General features: G+C 43.5%; 1 protein-coding gene across 6 annotated transcripts in view; it reads left to right on the top strand.

Annotated features, from left to right (window-relative positions):
* The first annotated feature begins 3491 nt into the window (after nt 1-3491).
* The window catches only part of si:dkey-190l8.2 (solute carrier family 22 member 13), a 28969-nt gene continuing 13681 nt past the window's right edge, over nt 3492-18779 (top strand). For 2 of the 6 annotated variants that reach the window (XM_014198272.2, XM_014198409.2), the window contains exons 1-2: nt 3492-4019; nt 8402-8523. In XM_014198272.2, the coding sequence (XP_014053747.2) occupies nt 3726-4019; nt 8402-8523 (416 nt within the window). In that variant the 5' untranslated portion in view covers nt 3492-3725. Of the gene's footprint in view, nt 4020-8401; nt 8524-14888; nt 14990-18779 lie in introns of all 6 variants that reach the window. The other 4 variants (XM_014198043.2, XM_014198343.2, XM_045710755.1 and 1 more) reach the window with 3 other exon arrangements.

Below are 18779 nucleotides of genomic sequence, written 5' to 3'. Positions count from 1 at the left end.
TGACTCCTGGGAAGTGCAACGTTTACCAGGAGATCTATCGCACAATCGCCCCGTCGATGAGGTGGTAATTGAGTCGCTTCTTTTTGGAGAAGGCGAGAGCCAAATCGGCATATTCAGGGGGAATGCGCACGGTGGAGCTCTGGTCTGGACTTTCCACCGTAGTAGCACCAACGGAAACCCCAGCACACCTACCTGAGCACTCTCGCGACCACTCCGTGAGAGCCCTCTGTTGCCAAGAAACAGTGGGGTTATGACAAGCTAACCAGGGTAGGCCCAGCACCACGGGAAACGCAGGAGAGTCAATAAGGAAGAGACTAATTCTCTCCGTATGACCACCCTGCGTCACCATGCCCAAAGGCGCGGTGACCTCCCTAATCAACCCTGACCATAATGGTCGACTATCTAAGGCGTGAACGGGGAAGGGCACATCCACGGGAACGATGGGGATCCCTAAACTATAGGCTAAAGCTCTATCAATAAAATTCCCAGCCGCGCCTGAATTGACGAGCACCTTATGCTGGGAATGCGGGGAAAACTCAGGGAACATAACAGACAAACATATGTGCAACAGAGGGTTCTGGGTGAGAATGGTGCCGGCTCACTTGGGATGACGCCAGAGCGCCCTGCCTGCTGCCTCGATACCCAGAGGAACCAACCCGGCACCGACCGGCAGTGTGACCTCTGCGGCCACAGATGGTGCACGAGCTGGAACCCCCTCCGGTCTCCCTGCACACCGCCCCTCCCAGCTCCATGGGTATCGGAGAGGATGTGCGGGAGGACGGAACCACCAGACCCCGATCTGAACGTCCGTGAGTAGCCAGCAGATTGTCCAGCCGGATGGACAGGTCCACCAGCTGGTCAAACGTGAGGGTGATGTCTCTGCAGGCCAGCTCCCGACGGACGTCCTCGCGCAGACTGCAGCGGTAATGGTCGATCAGGGCCCTGTTGTTCCATCCCGCGCCTGCAGCCAGGGTCCTAAGCTCCAGGATGAACTCCTGGGCGCTCCTCGTCTCCTGCCTCAGATGGTAGAGGCACTCACCCGCCACTCTACCCTCGGGCGGGTGGTCGAAGACTGCCCGGAAATGGCGGGTGAACTCCTCAAACTGGTCCAACGCCGCATCGCCCTCTCTCCACACGGCGTTGGCCCACTCCAGGGCTTTCCAGGTGAGGCACGAGACGAGGGAGGACACCCTCTCACGGCCCAATGGAGCCGGGTGGATGGTGGCCAGGTAGAGGTCTAATTGCAATAAGAACCCCTGGCAGTTCGCAGCCCTCCCGTCGTACTCCTGGGGCAAGGAGAGACGGATCCCACTGGGTTCAGGAGGGAAAGGGGCACTCAGGGGAGACCCCGGTTGTGCTGGTGAAGGCGCTGGAAGAACTCCCTGTCTCTCCCAGCGGTCCATTGTCTGGACAACGCGATCCATGGCGGCGCCAAGATGGTGAAGCATAACTGCATGCTCCTGGACGCTCTCCTCCACCTCACTGGCCGGGGTACCTTTTCCTGCTGACTCCATAGTTCGGGTCGGTGATTCTGTAAAGGGTGCGTGCTGGTGGCAGGGAAGTCAGGAGCAGGAGATTGAACTTGGTTTTAACGGAGTTAGTTTTATACGACAGTATTGACTTGGAATCATCTTGACAACTCCCACAACTACCAACAGTACAGAAGAGTAAAGGATCTATGAGGGGTGATACGGGAGAGAGAGAAGGGTTAAAAATCTCACTGCAGACAGTGAGTGAAACTATACATGGGTTGTCTGAAGCAGCACCCCTTTCACTTTAAGGCTCACAGATGAGTGTCACGACCACAAACTTGTTCTCAAAGTGCTCACAAAACTCAGAAAACCAAAATATACAAAATAATGAAATTGGGTACAAAACCTGTCGCACACCAGAACATAACTTGCACATAACATACAATCACACAATCACCGACAAGGACATGAGTGGAAACAGAGGGTTAAATACACAACATGTAATTGATGGGATTGGAACCAGGTGTGAAGGAAGACAAGACAAAACCAATGGAAAATGAAAAATGGATCAGCGATGGCTAGAAGGTCGGTGACGTCGACCGACGGACACCGCCCGAACAAGGAGAGGGACCGACTTCGGCGGAAGTCGTGACACAAATATATGTTCTAATTTGGGACAACGTGCGTTTCCCATTGGGCTGCTCAGGTCGGCAACTGCTTCCATGACAACCGCTTCCAGAATATATCACCTGTGATGTTGTTGAAAATCTGTGGCCGGACCAAAACAACAGACATGAATGATTTTGTTTTCGCAATGGAGTATTTCTTTCTTGACTTATGATTTAGATATGACTGTATTTTGACAGTTTCTTGATCTATTCCTTAGAATTGATCTAACATACAGTATAGTAGGTCAAATAGGCCTATTTTTCTTCCTTTTCATATTCCAATATATATTTACTGTATGTATGCATTTTTACTGTATGTGTGTTTAAAGTATGCTGTCATGTATTGAGTCACGTTGAAATATAAAACTTACATTTTTTATTTGAGTACACACAAACAATATACAGTATAACAACATCTTAGTCTTTACACTGAAATAAGTTCTGATAGTAGTGTTTTGAATATGTCCCATTTGTGTGATCTCAGTTGTCACTAAGTTAGATTCATTTGATGTGTGTCTCACTTGTAAGCAGAGTTTCATCTTGAACAGGGAGTACATGATTTTGATTGGTGTGTTTCATTTTCCAACATGTCTGTGGGGTTTGGGGAAATATGCTAACTGTTTTGAGTTTTGTGTTTAGAGTTTTGAGTACCTGAGATGTAGTTTCAGCAAGTGTGTGTTAACAATTGAGAAAAACTGTAATGTCTTGCATGCCCCATTACTCTCTCACAGAGGGGTTCTGAGCCTTTGACCGGACAACAATAGTTGGTATGGGTTTGTGTGTATGAGAAAGAGAATGGGAAGGAGAGAACTAAGGGGGAGAGAGAAGGAAACGGGAGTGAAGGGGAATGGAGAGAAAAGAGAGAGGGGGAGAGAAGGAATGGGGAAAAATAGAGGGGGAGAGAAGGAATGAGGATAACATAGAGGGGGAGAGAAGGAATGGAGAGAAAAGAGAGGGGGAATAGAGAAGGAATGGAGAGAGAAGAGAGGGGGAGAGAGAAGGAATGGAGAAAAGAGGGGGAGACAGAAGTAATGGAGAGAAAAGAGAGGGGGAGAGAAGGAATGGGGAAAAGAGAAAAGAGGAAAATGGAGAGAGAAGGGGAGAGAGAGAAATGGAGAGAGGAGAGAAGGAATGGAGAGAAAAGAGAGGGGGGAGAGAAGGAATGGAGAGAGAAGGGAGGGGGGAGAGAGAAGGAATGGAGAGAAAAGAGAGGGGGAGAGAAGGAATGGAGAGAAAGGAGAGGGGGAGAGAGAAGGAATGTAGAGAGAGGAGAGGGGGGAGAGATAAGTGGTAAAGCAGTTCTATTGAATTTCTAGGTTTAGGTCAACTCGACCCCAGGCAATGGGGAGAAAGTCTAATGCAGAGGACTGTGGGTTAGGTATTTATTCCCCCCTGACCACTTTGTCACGATACGTAATGATTAGACTGCTTTTACAGTACTTCTTCCGCTGAGAAGACTTTATGGGAGTTCCAGGAGTTTACGGGTGTAACTGTCCCTTCACCTCCGCTGTCTGGTGAGAGAGGCGGTGAGCAGAGAGAGAGAGAGAGAGAGAGAGAGAGAGAGAGAGTGAAAGAGAAGAGTCCTATGGCTCCATTGCAGCTCGCGGTGTACTTGCGGCTCGCTCTCATATTCTTCTTCACGGCGTTTCTTTTCTTCCTCGATGTCTTCACCGTCAGCAGAGCAGCCTCCTCGTGCGCTAAAGTCCCCAGTCAGTTACCGACCAAGAGTCGAACCGGAGGAGATGAAGTCTCTTCTAGTAGTGCGCGCAAACAGAACGAAACTACGGGGGAGGTGCCCGAGATAAACTTGTCACTTATATCGGTATTGTTACCGACACAGGATGAGATCACGCTGGGGAACGACACGGAGAGAGATAACGTGAGTAAACATGTAATGAATAGCCTGGAATTAAATACAGTAATTATAGTTTCAACATAATTGGCAAGGGGGGGGGGGGTCTCTGAATAGTTCTAATTGAACCTTACTCCTATTTATCATTTTTTTACCCCTTTTACTGCTACAGGGGTAAATATTACATTCAATGTTTATTACAAATGAAACGAAGAACTCTGTGTCATGTTTTATTTGTATTTCTTTAAATGTCCATGTGGCTGTGCTGGTGGATACAATCTGTATTTATATGTATTAATGATCCAGCAACATTAAGGCAGTTATATACATTTTTGATGAGACTAAATGTCATAACGTTATACCCAATTACATTTAGTGTGTTCCCTCAGGCCACTACTCTACTATCACATATCTACAATACATTTAGTGTGTTCCCTCAGGCCACTACTCTACTATCACATATCTACAATACATTTAGCGTGTTCCCTCAGGCCACTACTCTACTATCACATATCTACAATACATTTAGTGTGTTCCCTCAGGCCACTACTCTACTATCACATATCTACAATACATTTAGCGTGTTCCCTCAGGCCACTACTCCACTATCACATATCTACAATACATTTAGTGTGTTCCCTCAGGCCACTACTCTACTATCACATATCTACAATACATTTAGCGTGTTCCCTCAGGCCACTACTCTACTATCACATATCTACAATACATTTAGTGTGTTCCCTCAGGCCACTACTCTACTATCACATATCTACAATACATTTAGTGTGTTCCCTCGGGCCACTACTCTACTATCACATATCTACAATACATTTAGTGTGATCCCTCAGGCCACTACTCCACTATCACATATCTACAATACATTTAGTGTGTTCCCTCAGGCCACTACTCTACTATCACATATTTACAATACAACATCCATGTGTATATGTGTAGAGTGTGTGTCTTATCATTTGTATGTGTGTCTGGGCCTGTGTGTGTGTCTGTGCTTGTGTGTGTCTCTTCACAGTCCCCGCTGTTCCATAAGGTGTATTTGTATCTGTTTTAAAATTTGATTCTACTGCTGCATCAGTTACCTGATGTGGAATAGAGTTCCATGTAGTCATGGCTCTATATAGTACTGTGTGCCTCCCATAGTCTGTTCTGGACTTGGAGACTGTGAAGAGACCCTTGGTGGTATGTCTTGTGGGGTATGCATGGGTGTCCGAGCTGTTCGCCAGCAGTTCAAACAGACAGCTCGGTGCATTCAACATCTCACAAATACAAGTAGTGATAAAATCAACCTTTCCTCCACTTTCAGCCAGGAGAGACTGACATGCATATTATTAATATTAGCTCTCTATATACATCCAAGGGCCAGTCGTGCTGCCCTGTTCTGAGACAATTGCAATTTTCCGTAGTCCTTTTTTGCGGCACCTTACCACACGACTGAACAGTAGTCAAGGTGTGACAGAGCTAGGGCCTGTAGTACCTGCCTTGTCGATAATGTTGCTAAGAAGGCAAAGCAGTGCTTTATTATGGACAGACTTCTCCCTATTTTAGCTATTGTTGTATCAATATGTTTTGACCATCATAGTTTACAATCCAGGGTTTACTCCAAGCATTTTAGTCACCTCAACTTGCTCAATTTCCACATTATTTACTACAATATTTAGTTGAGGTTTAGGGTTTAGTGAATGATTTGTTCCAAATACAATGCTTTTAGTTTTAGAAATATTTAGGGCTAACTTATTCCTTGCCACCCGCTCTGAAACTGACTGCAACTGTTAAGTGTTGCAGTAATTTCAGTCGCTGTGGTAGCTGACGTGTATAGTGTTGAGTCATCCATATACATAGACACACTGGCTTTAATTAAGGCCAGTGGCATGTCGTTAGTAAAGACTGAAAAAAGCAAGGGGCCTAGACAATGAAGATAGTTCACTCAGGCCTTTTACAATTGAAAACAATCGTCCGTTCCAGACCGGTTTACCTGAGCAGTAGTGTCTCCCATTGACACGAAGGCGATAGCAGCTGGGTCTGGTCCAGAGAGGACATATGAAGAGGAAAAAAAAATCCCTTGTTTATCTCATGATCATTATCAACATAACAAAAATGGTTTTTGTCGAGATCACGAGATAAAGTCTATAAATAGGAGTGGATGCATTGACGATTGAGCCCACGGTGGATCAGAACCAGAACCTTTTCACTGATTGCTACTCTAAGAGACGTTTCACGTTAACATCATGCTTTCATTTGTGTTTGGAGCTCATTATCAGTTTTATAAGTTAGAATGTTAGAAAGTTAAATGTCCCTTATCTTGAGCCAAGAGGTCTTGGGGCATTTAAGCCCTGAACGAAGCCCGACAGGCAGCACAGTTTCCCAGACTGTATGCCACCCCCAAGACACCAGCTACATGCAAGCAACAACGCAGCTACAGTGCTGTCAAAAGGTATTGATACACTTTGACTGGATTTTCTCACCCATCTACACACAAAACCCCATGATGAAAAAGTGAAAACAAGTTTTTAGAAATATTTGCAAATGTATTGAAAATTAAATACAGCAATATCTAATTTACATAAGTATTCACACCCCTGAGTCAATACTTTGTAGAAGCACTTTTGGCAGCAATTACAGCTGTGAGTCTTTCTGGGTAAGTATCTAAGAGCTTTCCATACCAGGACTGTGCAACATTTGCCCATTATTCTTTTCAAAATTCTTCAAGCTCTGTCAAATTGGTTGTTGATCATTGCTAGACAACCATTTCTAGGTCTTGTAACTCAGTCACTCAGTAACATTCACTGTCTTATTTGTAATACCCTCTTTGGGCTAGGTGGGACGCTAGTGACCCACCTCGACAACATCCGGTGAAATTGTAGAGCACGAAATTCAAAATACAAAAATCGTAATATTAAACATTCATGAAAATACAAGTGTCTTACATCGTTTAAAAGCTTAACTTCTTGTTAATCCAACCGCTTTGTCAGATTTCAAAAAGGCTTTACGGCGAAAACATACCTTGCGATTATCTGAGGACAGAGCCCCGCATACACCAGCATTAAAAACATTTTCCAAACCAGCAGAGGTGTCACAAAAATCAGAAATAGCGATAAAATAAATCACTTACTTTTGAAGATCTTCCTCTGTTTGCAATCCCAAGGGTCCCAGCTACACAACAAATGGTCGTTTTGTTTGATAAAGTCCTTCTTTATATCCCCAAAAAAGTCAGTTTATTTGGCGCGTTTGATTCAGTAATCCACCCATTCCACTCGTTCAACATGCAGACAAACGAATCCGAAAAGTTACCAATAAACTTCGTCCAAACAAGTCAAACAACGTTTCTAATCAATCCTCAGGTACCCTAATATGTAAATAAACGATACAATTTAAGACGGAATGTAGTATGTTCAATACCGGAGATAAATAACGAGGTGCGCTCCCTCATCCACACGCGCCACAAGACTACAGTCCAAATGAGAGCCACCTTGAAAAACTACAACTAATAATTAATTTGTCCAAAAACAAGCCTGAAACCCTTTCTAAAGACTGTTGACATCTAGTGGAAGTCATAGGAACTGCAATCTGGGAGGAATTCCTTTGAATAGCCATTAGACAAGCATTTGAATGGACTGTGACCTCAAAAATTTTTTTATTCCGGATGGATTCTCCTCGGGTTTTTGCCTGCCATATCAGTTCTGTTATACTCACAGACATTAGTTTAACAGTTTTACAAACTTCAGAGTGTTTTCTATCCAATGCCACCAATTATAAATTAATGAATTAATTTGTTTTAGGTTATTCTTCTGCTGAAAGGTGAATTAATCTCCCAGTGTCTGGTGGAAAGCAGACTGAACCAGGTTTTTCTTCTAGGATTTTGCCTGTGCTTAGCTCTATTTTGTTTCTTTTTTATTCTGAAAAACTCCCCAGTCTTTAACGATTACAAGGATACCCATTACATGATGAAGTCTGAGTGGTACTCAGTAATGTGTTGTATTGGATTTCCCCTAAACATAACACTTTCTATTCAGGACAAAATGTTAATTGCTTTGCCACATTTTTGCAGTATTACTTTAGTGCCTTGTTGCAAACAGGATGCATGTTTTGGAATATTTTTATTCTGCACAGGCTTCCTTCTTTTCCCTGTCAATTAGGTTAGTATTGTGAAATTACTACTGTTCATCCCTCCTCAGTTTTTTCCTATACCAGCCATTAAACTCTGTAACTGTTAAGTCACCATTGACCTCATGGTGAAATCCTTGAGTGGTTGCCTTCCTCTCTGGCAACTGAGTTAGGAAGGACGCCTGTATCTTTGTAGTGACTGGGTATATTGATACACCATCCAAAGTGTAATTAATAACTTCACCATGTTCAAAGGGATATTCGATGTCTGCTTTTTTTTAATCTACCAATAGGTGCCCTCGTTTGCAAGACGTTGGAATATTTCCCTGGTTTGTGTGGTTGAATCTGTGTTTGAAATGCACTGCTCGACTGAGGGACCTAACAGATCATTGTATGTGTGGAGTACTGCGATGAGGTAGGTAGCCTAGTGGTTAGAGCATTGGAACAGTAACCAAAAGGTTGCTTGATCAAATTCCTGAGCTGACAAGGTAAACATCTGTCGTTCTGCCCCTGAACAAGGCAGTTTTGCCACTGTTCCCCGGTAGGCCATCATTGTAAATAATAATTTGCTCAGGATCTGCCCCTTTTTTTCTCAATTTTCGCCTGAAATGACATTCCCAAATCTAACTGCTAGTAGCTCAGGCCCTGAAGCAAGGATATGCATATTCTTGGTACCATTTGAAAGGAAACACTTTGAAGTTTGTGGAAATGTGAAAAGAATGTAGGAGAATATAACGCCATAGATCTGGTAAAAGATAATACAAAGAAAAAACCAACCGTTCTTCTGTATTTTTTTGTACCATCATCTTTGAAATGCAAGAGAAAGGCCATAATCTATTATTCCAGCCCAGGTGCAATTTAGGTTTTGGCCACTAGATGGCAGCAGTGTATGTGCAAAGGTTTAGACTGATCAAATGAACCATTGCATTTCTGTTCAAAATCTTGCATCAAGACTGCCCAAATGTGCCTAATTTGTATATTAATAACTTTTCATGTTCAAAATGGTGCACTCTCCTCAAACAATAGCATGGTATTATTTCACTGTAATAGCTACTGTAAATTGGACAGTGCAGTTAGATTAACAAGAATTTAAGCTTTCTGCCAATATCAGATATGTCTATGTCCTGGCAAATCTTCTTGTTACTTACAACCTCATGCTAATTGTATTAGTCTACGTTAGCTCAACCATCCCATGGATGGGACACCGTTCCTTAACTGACTTGCCTTGTTAAATAAAGGTTAAATAAAATAAAGAAAAATAACAAAGGGGTTGAATACTTATTTACTCAAGACATTTCAGCTTTTCATTTTTTAATAATTTGTTAAAATAAAAACATAATTCCACGCAGGCTGTAACACAACAAAGGGGTGTGAATACTTTCTGAAGGCACTGTAACTTGGCTAGTATGGTTTGCTAGCTAGCTTGTTACAGTACATGCTGGTTGTTAGCTTGCACAACTGATATGTGTATACTTGTAAGGGACACTTCATGTTTATGGATGTTTTAGGGATAATATTTACATTTACAGTGAGTGAGCTCAATAGCAGTCTCAGAACTAGATCAGATTCAATAGCAGCCTCAGAACTAGATCAGATTCTATAGCAGCCTCAGAACTAGATCAGATTCTATAGCAGCCTCAGAACTAGATCAGATTCTATAGCAGCCTCAGAACTAGATCAGATTCTATAGCAGCCTCAGAACTAGATCAGATTCTATAGCAGCCTCAGAACTAGATCAGATTCAATAGCAGCCTCAGAACTAGATCAGATTCAATAGCAGCCTCAGAACTAGATCAGATTCTATAGCAGCCTCAGAACTAGATCAGATTCTATAGCAGCCAGGAATAGAGCTCACCCCCTGTAAATGTAAATATTATCCACATGAAGTATCCCTTATAATTATGCACATATCAGTTGTGCAAGCTAACAATCAGCACAGATAACAAGCTAGCTTGCTAGTTAGCTAGCTAGCTAACACGACTACGTAGCTAACTAGCTAGCTCACAAGACCAGCAAAGTTAGCTGCATTGTTCCTTGCATGCGATTGGCTGTGGTCTTTGGGGCGGCACGCAGCTTGGGAGACAGGGCTGCCTGTCAGGCATTGTTTGGTGCTTAAATGCTCCGCATTGCGCTCAATGCCGCCACAGGGCTCCTTGATGAAGTGGTTTTCGTGCATCTGAACAAATTATTGAATGATGTGTGGTACTTTTGATTATCTCGTGATCTCGACAAAAGATCTTTCAACCTCCAACTGCGTACCCCCTCTAGCACCAGGGTCAGCGCACTCTCAAATGTTGTTTTATAAGATCATAATTTTTTCCATCAAGCCTGCCACACACACGCTTTTTATTTTTTTATTTAACCTTTATTTAACTAGGCAAGCCAGTTAAGAACAAATTCTTATTTTCAATGAAAGCCTGGGAACAGTGAAGGGGGGGCAGAATGACAGATATTTACCTTGTCAGCTCGGGGATTCGATCTTGCAACCTTGCGGTTACTAGTCCAACGGTTACTTGTCCAACCACTAAGCTACCTGCCACCCACGCTTTACTATACATTTATTAAACATAAGAATGAGTGTGAGTTTTTGTCACAACCCGGCTCGTGGGAAGTGACAAAGAGCTCTTATAGGACCAGGGAACAAATAATAATATTATAATAATCAATCATTTTGCTCTTTATTTAACCATCTTACATATGAAACCTTATTTGTTCTTAGAAAATTGTGAATAACTTACCACAGGTTAATGAGAAGGGTGTGCTTGAAAGGATGCACATAACTCTGCAATGTCGGGTTGTATTGGAGAGAGTCTCAGTCATAAATCCTTTTCCACACACAGTCTGTGCCTGTATTTAGTTTTCATGCTAGTGAGGGCCGAGAATCCACTCTCACATAGGTACGTGGTTGCAGAGGGCATCAGTGTCTTAACAGCTCGATTTAACGAGGCAGGATACTCTGAGTGCAGTCCAGGGAAGAAGGCATCAGTGTCAGCTCGATTTAACGAGGCAGGATACTCTGAGCGCAGTCCAGGGAAGAAGGCATCAGTGTCAGCTCGATTTAACGAGGCAGGATACTCTGAGCGCAGTCCAGGGAAGAAGGCATCAGTGTCAGCTCGATTTAACGAGGCAGGATACTCTGAGAGCAGTCCAGGGAAGAAGGCATCAGTGTCAGCTCAATTTAACGAGGCAGGATACTCTGAGCGCAGTCCAGGGAAGAAGGCATCAGTGTCGGCTCGATTTAACGAGGCAGGATACTCTGAGCGCAGTCCAGGGAAGAAGGCATCAGTGTCGGCTCGATTTAACGAGGCAGGATACTCTGAGCGCAGTCCAGGGAAGAAGGCATCAGTGTCGGCTCGATTTAACGAGGCAGGATACTCTGAGCGCAGTCCAGGGAAGAAGGCATCAGTGTTTCAGCTCGATTTAACGAGGCAGGATACTCTGAGCGCAGTCCAGGGAAGAAGGCATCAGTGTCAGCTCGATTTAACGAGGCAGGATGCTCTGAGCGCAGTCCAGGGAAGAAGGCATCAGTGTCAGCTCGATTTAACGAGGCAGGATACTCTGAGCGCAGTCCAGGGAAGAAGGCATCAGTGTCAGCTCGATTTAACGAGGCAGGATACTCTGAGCGCAGTCCAGGGAAGAAGGCATCAGTGTCAGCTCGATTTAACGAGGCAGGATACTCTGAGCGCAGTCCAGGGAAGAAGGCATCAGTGTCAGCTCGATTTAACGAGGCAGGATACTCTGAGCGCAGTCCAGGGAAGAAGGCATCAGTGTCAGCTCGATTTAACGAGGCAGAATACTCTGAGTCCAGGGAAGAAGGCAGACGTTTTACTGCCCCCAACCGATTGTTTTTTCGTTTGTTTATTTGCGTTGTTTGTATCTTCTTTTTAAAATTATTTTGTACATAACGTTGCCGCTACCATCTCTTATGACCGAAAATAACTTCTGGACATCAGGACTGTGATTAATCACCACGGACTGGCAGAATCCTTTTTTTCCCTTTAACGAGTCTGACAAGGCCGACGCGAACTTGCTTCCCGACTCTCAGCGCACTCATTACACTGTTTTTAACTTTAAAAAAAATATATATATATTTTTTTAAAATGTGAATCACATTTATTGTGCGTACCCCTGAGGGTACGCGTACGCCAGTTTGTGAATACCTGTGCTAGAACAACGAATCTAGCCTGTTGCGCTATGATGTAAGGATTGCAAGCATGTGCTTTTTTGTCAGGAAACTCCACTTCGATACATCAGTGACTTTTTCATAGCAGGTTAGGAGAATTAGCATTGCAGGTTAGGAGACTGAGGTTAAGGTTAGGGAAATGGTTAGGGTTAGTGAAAATGCTCTCCTAACCTACTACGAAAATCACTTTGTATTGAAGTGAAGAGTCCCGTACTTTGTCAGTGGCTGTGATGTAGGGTTTAGCCAGGAGTTGATAGACAGTCGGAAGAGCGAATGAAATGGTAGGAGGGACATCCCAGATTCGAGTGGTGTCAGATTTCACACCTATGTCACACAGGCTGAAGAGATACACTCATAAATCCATTATTTTATTTATTTAAACTTTATTTAACTAAAGTCAGTTAAGACCAAAAACGTATTTACAATGACGGCCTACCAAAAGGCAAAAGGACACATGCGGGGACGAGGGCTGGGATTAAAAATAAAAATAAATTCAATGAAAATATAGGACAAAACACACATCACAACAAGAGAGACAACTCAACACTACATAAAGAGAGACCTACGACAACAACATAGCATGGCAGCAACACATGACAACACAGCATGGTAGCAACACAACATGACAACAACATGGTAGCAACACAACATGACAACAACATGGTAGCAACACAACATGACAACAACATGGCAGCAGCACAACATGGCAGTAAAACAACATGGTAGCGGAACAAAACATGGTACAAACATTATTGGGCACAGACAACAGCACAAAGGGCAAAAAGGTAGAGACAACAATACATCACACAAAGCAGCCACAACTGTCAGTAAGAGTGTCCATGATTGAGTTTTTGAATGAAGAGATTGAGATAAAACTGTCCAGTTTGAGTGTTTGTTGCAGCTCATTCCAGTCGCCGGCTGCAGCGAACTGAAAAGACGAGCAACCCAGGGATGTGTGTGCTTTGGGGACCTTTAACAGAATGTGACTGGCAGAACAGGTGTTGTATGTGGAGGATGGGGGCTGCAGTAGATATCTCATATAGGGGGGAGTGAGGCCTAAGAGAGTTTTAGAAATAAGCATCAACCAGTGGGAGCACCCTTACCTGCCGATCTATAAATTACATCTCCGTAATCTAGCATGGGTAGGATGGTCATCTGAATCAGGGTTTGTTGGGCAGCTGGGGTGAAAGAGGCTACCAGGGCTACCTCGGCTCCCATGGCTACAATTGGTTCCCAGGGCTCCCAGGGCTCCCATTGCTACCTTGGCTACTAGGGCTATCAGGGCTACCATGGCTACTAGGGCTATCAGGGCTACCATGACTACTAGGGCTATCAGGGCTACCATGGCTACTAGGGCTATCAGGGCTACCATGACTACTAGGGCTATCAGGGCTACCATGACTACTAGGGCTATCAGGGCTACCATGGCTACTAGGGCTATCAGGGCTACCATGACTACTAGGGCTATCAGGGCTACCATGGCTACTAGGGCTATCAGGGCTACCATGGCTACTAGGGCTATCAGGGCTACCATGGCTACTAGGGCTATCAGGGCTACCATGACTACTAGGGCTATCAGGGCTACCATGACTACTAGGGCTATCAGGGCTACCATGGCTACTAGGGCTATCAGGGCTACCATGACTACTAGGGCTATCAGGGCTACCATGACTACTAGGGCTATCAGGGCTACCATGGCTACTAGGGCTATCAGGGCTACCTTGGCTACTAGGGCTATCAGGGCTACCATGGCTACTAGGGCTATCAGGGCTACCATGGCTACTAGGGCTATCAGGGCTACCATGGCTACTAGGGCTATCAGGGCTACCATGGCTACTAGGGCTATCAGGGCTACCATGACTACTAGGGCTATCAGGGCTACCATGACTACTAGGGCTATCAGGGCTACCATGACTACTAGGGCTATCAGGGCTACCATGGCTACTAGGGCTATCAGGGCTACCTTGGCTACTAGGGCTATCAGGGCTACCATGACTATCAGGTCTGACCCTGAGTACTACTATGGCTGACCCTGAGCACTACTATGGCTGACCCTGAGTACTACTATGGCTGACCCTGAGTACTACTATGGCTGACCCTGAGCACTACTATGGCTGACCCTGAGTACTACTATGGCTGATCCTGAGCACTACTATGGCTGACCCTGAGTACTACTATGGCTGATCCTGAGTACTACTATGGCTGATCCTGAGCACTACTATGGTTGACCCTGAGTACTACTATGGCTGACCCTGAGTAGTACTATGGCTGATCCTGAGTGCTACTATGGCTGATCCTGAGCACTACTATGGCTGACCCTGAGTACTACTATGGCTGACCCTGAGTACTACTATGGCTGACCCTGAGGACTACTATGGCTGACCCTGAGTACTACTATGGCTGACCCTGAGTACTACTATGGCTGACCCTGAGTACTACTATGGCTGATCCTGAGTACTACTATGGCTGAACCAGTAAAACAAGTCATTTCACAATCAGGTGTGTGTGGTAATAAATAGTTAGGGCTGCAGCTAGATTACTAGAAAATGATCTAGCACAAACATCAGTGCGTGCGTGCGTGTGCGTTTGTGTTACAGGGCACAGTGTGTATAGATCCAGTGGTGTTGTCGTACAGTCAGACCATGTACATGACTGGCCTTCTGCTGGGATCTCTCTTTGGAGGAGCCCTCTCTGACAGGTGACATACATACACTGTACATACACACACACTCAGTACATATACAGTTGAAGTCGGAAGTTTACATACACTTAGGGTGGAGTCATTAAAACTCATTTTTCAACCACTCCACACATTTCTCGTTAACAAACTATAGTTCTGGCAAGTCGGTCAGGACATCTACTTTGTACATGACACAAGTAATTTTTCCAACAATTGTTCACAGACAGATTATTTTACTTATAATTCACTGTATCACAATTCCAGTGGGTCAGAAGTTTACATACACTAAGTAAACAGCTTGGAAAATTCCAGAAAATGATGTCATGGCTTTAGAAGCTTCTGATAGGCTAATTGACATCATTTGAGTCAATTGGAGGTGTACCTGTGGATGTATTTAAAGGCCTACCTTCAAACTCAGTGCCTCTTTGCTTGACATCATGGGAAAATCAAAAGAATTCAGCCAAGACCTCAGACAAAAAATTGTAGACCTCCACAAGTCTGGTTCATCTTTGGTAGCAATTTCCAAACGCCTGAAGGTACCACGTTCATCTGTACAAACAATAGTACGCAAGTATAAACACTATGGGACCACGCAGCCGTCATACCGCTCAGGAAGGAGACGCATTCTGTCTCCTAGAGATGAATGTACATTGGTGCGAAAAAGTGCAAATCAATACCAGAAAAACAGCAAAGGACCTTGTGAAGATGCTGGAGGAAACAGGTACAAAAGTATCTATATCCACAGTACATTGAGTCCTATATCGACATAACCTGAAAGGCCGCTCAGCAAGGATAAAGCCACTGCTCCAAAACCGCCATAAAAAAGCCAGACTACGGTTTGCAACTGCACAACTGTGGGGGTGCATGCTGCAAGAGGGATCAGTGCACTTTATAAAATAGATGGTATCATGAGGGAGGAAAATTATGTTGATATATTGAAGCAACATCTCAAGAAATCAGTCTGGAAGTTAAAGCTTGGTCGCAAATGGGTCTTCCAAATGAACAATGACCCCCAAGCATACTTCCAAAGTTGTGGCAAAATGGCTTAAGGACAACAAAGTCAAGGTATTGGAGTGGCCATCACAAAGCTCTGACCTCAATCCTAAAGAAAATGTGTGGGCAGAACTGAAAAAGCGTGTGTGAGCAAGGAGGCCTACAAACCTGACTCAGTTACACCAGCTCTGTCAGGAGGAATGGGCCAAAATTCACCCAACTTATTGTGGGAAGCTTGTGGCTCAGTTGGTAGAGCATGGTGTTTGCAACGCTAGGGTTGTGGGTTCGATTCCCACGGGGGACCAGTACGGAAGAAAAACATTTTTGTATGCAATGTAAGTTGCTCTGGATAAGAGTGTCTGCTAAATGACTCAAATGTAAATGTTGTGGAAGGCTACCTGAAACGTTTGACCCAAGTTAAGCAATGTTACCAACTACTAATTGAGTGTAGGTAAACTTCTGACCCACTGGGAATGTGATGAAAGAAATAAATCATTCTCTCTATGGTTATTCTGAAATGTCACATTCTTAAAATAAAGTGGTGATCCTAACTGACTTAAGACAGGACATTTTTACTCAGATTAAATGTCAGGAATTGAAGTGAAAAACTGAGTTCAAATGTATTTGGTTAAGGTGTAAGTAAACTTCCAACTTCAACTGTATATACATACACTGTATGTACACAAACACACCTCTCTGACAGGCTATACACACACACACACACAGCTCTGTAAAATCATTATATGACCACTGCAATTGTGTCAGTTTCTCTGGTTTTACTATTTATAGGTATGGGTTTGGGTAAAATGAACATTTTTGTTTTATTCTATAAACTACTGACAACATTTCTCCCAAATTCCAAAATAAAAACATTGTCATTTAGAGCATTTATTTGCAGAAAAGGACAATTGGTCAAAATAAATTAAGATGCAGTGTTGTCAGACCTCGAATAATGCAAAGAAAATAAGTTCATATTCATTTTTAAACAACACATTACTAATGTTTTCAGAAATCAATATTTGGTGGAATAACCCTGATTTTCAATCACATCTTTCATGTGTCTTGGCATGCTTTCCGCCAGTCTTTCACATTGATGATGGGTGACTTTATGACACTCCTGGCTTTGTTTGATGGCTTGTGACCATCCATCTTCTTCTTGATCACATTCCAGAGGTTTTCAAGGGGGTTCAGGTCTGGAGATTGGGCTGGCCATGACAGGGTCTTGATCTGGTGGTCCTGATGATCTGGTGGTCCTGATGGAAAAACCAATCCTCAGAGTTGGGGAACATTGTTAGAGCAGAAGGAAGCAAGTTTTCTTCCAGGATGTATGTGGCTTGATTCATGCATCCTTCACAAAGACAAATCTGCCCGATTCCAGCCTTGCTGAAAACCCCCCAGATCATCACCAATCCTCTACCAAATTTCAAAGTGGGTGCGAGACCTGGAGAGGCCTAAAAGCCACAGGGTCTCGCACCCACAAAACACCAGTCTCAACGTCAACAGTGAAGAGGCAACTCCTGCCTTCTAGGCAGAGTTCCTCTGTCCAGTGTCTGTGTTCTTTTGCCCAGCTTAATCTTTTATTTTCATTGGCCAGTCTGAGTTATGGCTTTTTCTTTGCAACAGTGCCTCATCCCGGAGTCGCCTCTTCACTGTTGATGTTGAGACTGGTGTTTTGTGGGTAATATTTAATGAAGCTGCCAGTTGAGGACTTGTGAGGCGTCTGTTTCTCAAACTAGACACTCTAATGTAAATGTCCTCTTGCTCAGTTGTGCACCGGGGTCTCCCACTCCTCTTTCTATTCTGGTTAGAGCCAGTTTGCAGTGTTCTGTGAAGGGAGTAGTAAACATCGTTGTCAGAGATCTTCAGTTTCTTGGCAATTTCTCGCATGGAATAGCCTTAATTTCTCAGATCGAGAATAGACTGACTAGTTTCAGAAGAAAGTTTTTTGTTTATGGCCATTTAGAGCCTGTAATCGAACCCACAAATGCTGATGTTCCAGATACTAGTTTAAAGAAGGCCAGTTTTATTGCTTCTTTAATCAGAACAACAGTTTTCAGCTGTGCTAACATAATTGCAAAGGAGTTTCTAATGATCAATTAGCCTTTTAAAATTATGAACTTGGATTACCTAACACAACGTGCCATTGGAACACAAGTATGATGGTTGCTGATAATGGGCCTCTGTACGCCTATGTACATATTCCATTAAAAATCAGCCCTTTCCAGATACCATGGTCATTTACAACATTAACAATGTCTACACTGTATTTCTGATCAATTTGATGTTAATTTATCCTCTCTGGGCTAGTGGGACGTCACCGTCCCACTCTATTCAACAGCCAGTGGAACAGCGTGGCGCGAAATACAAAACCTCATAACTGCAATAATTTCTATTTTTCAAACATACGACTATGTTACACCATTTTAAAGATAAGACTCTCATTAATCTAACCACATTGTCCGATTTCAAAAAGGCTTTACAGCGAAAGCAAAACATTAGATTATGTTAGGAGAGTACATAGCCCAAAATAATCACACAGCCATTTTCCAAGCAAGCATATATGTTACAGAAACCCAAAACACAGCTAAATTAAGCACTAACCTTTGATGATCTTCATCAGATGACACTCCTAGGACATTATGTTATACAATACAATGTTTTGTTCAATCAAGTTCATATTTATATCAAAAAACAGCTTTTTACATTGGCGTGTGATTTTCAGAAAATGTATCCCCACCGAAAACTTCCGGTGAATTTACTAAATTACTCATCGTAAACGTTGACAAAATACATAACAATTATTTTAAGAATTATA

This window comes from Salmo salar, chromosome ssa01, assembly GCF_905237065.1.
Source record: "Salmo salar chromosome ssa01, Ssal_v3.1, whole genome shotgun sequence".
Taxonomy (NCBI): Eukaryota; Metazoa; Chordata; class Actinopteri; order Salmoniformes; family Salmonidae; genus Salmo; species Salmo salar.
The sequence above is the reverse complement of the archived record's forward strand: the minus strand, read 5'-3'. Positions and strand labels throughout refer to the sequence as shown.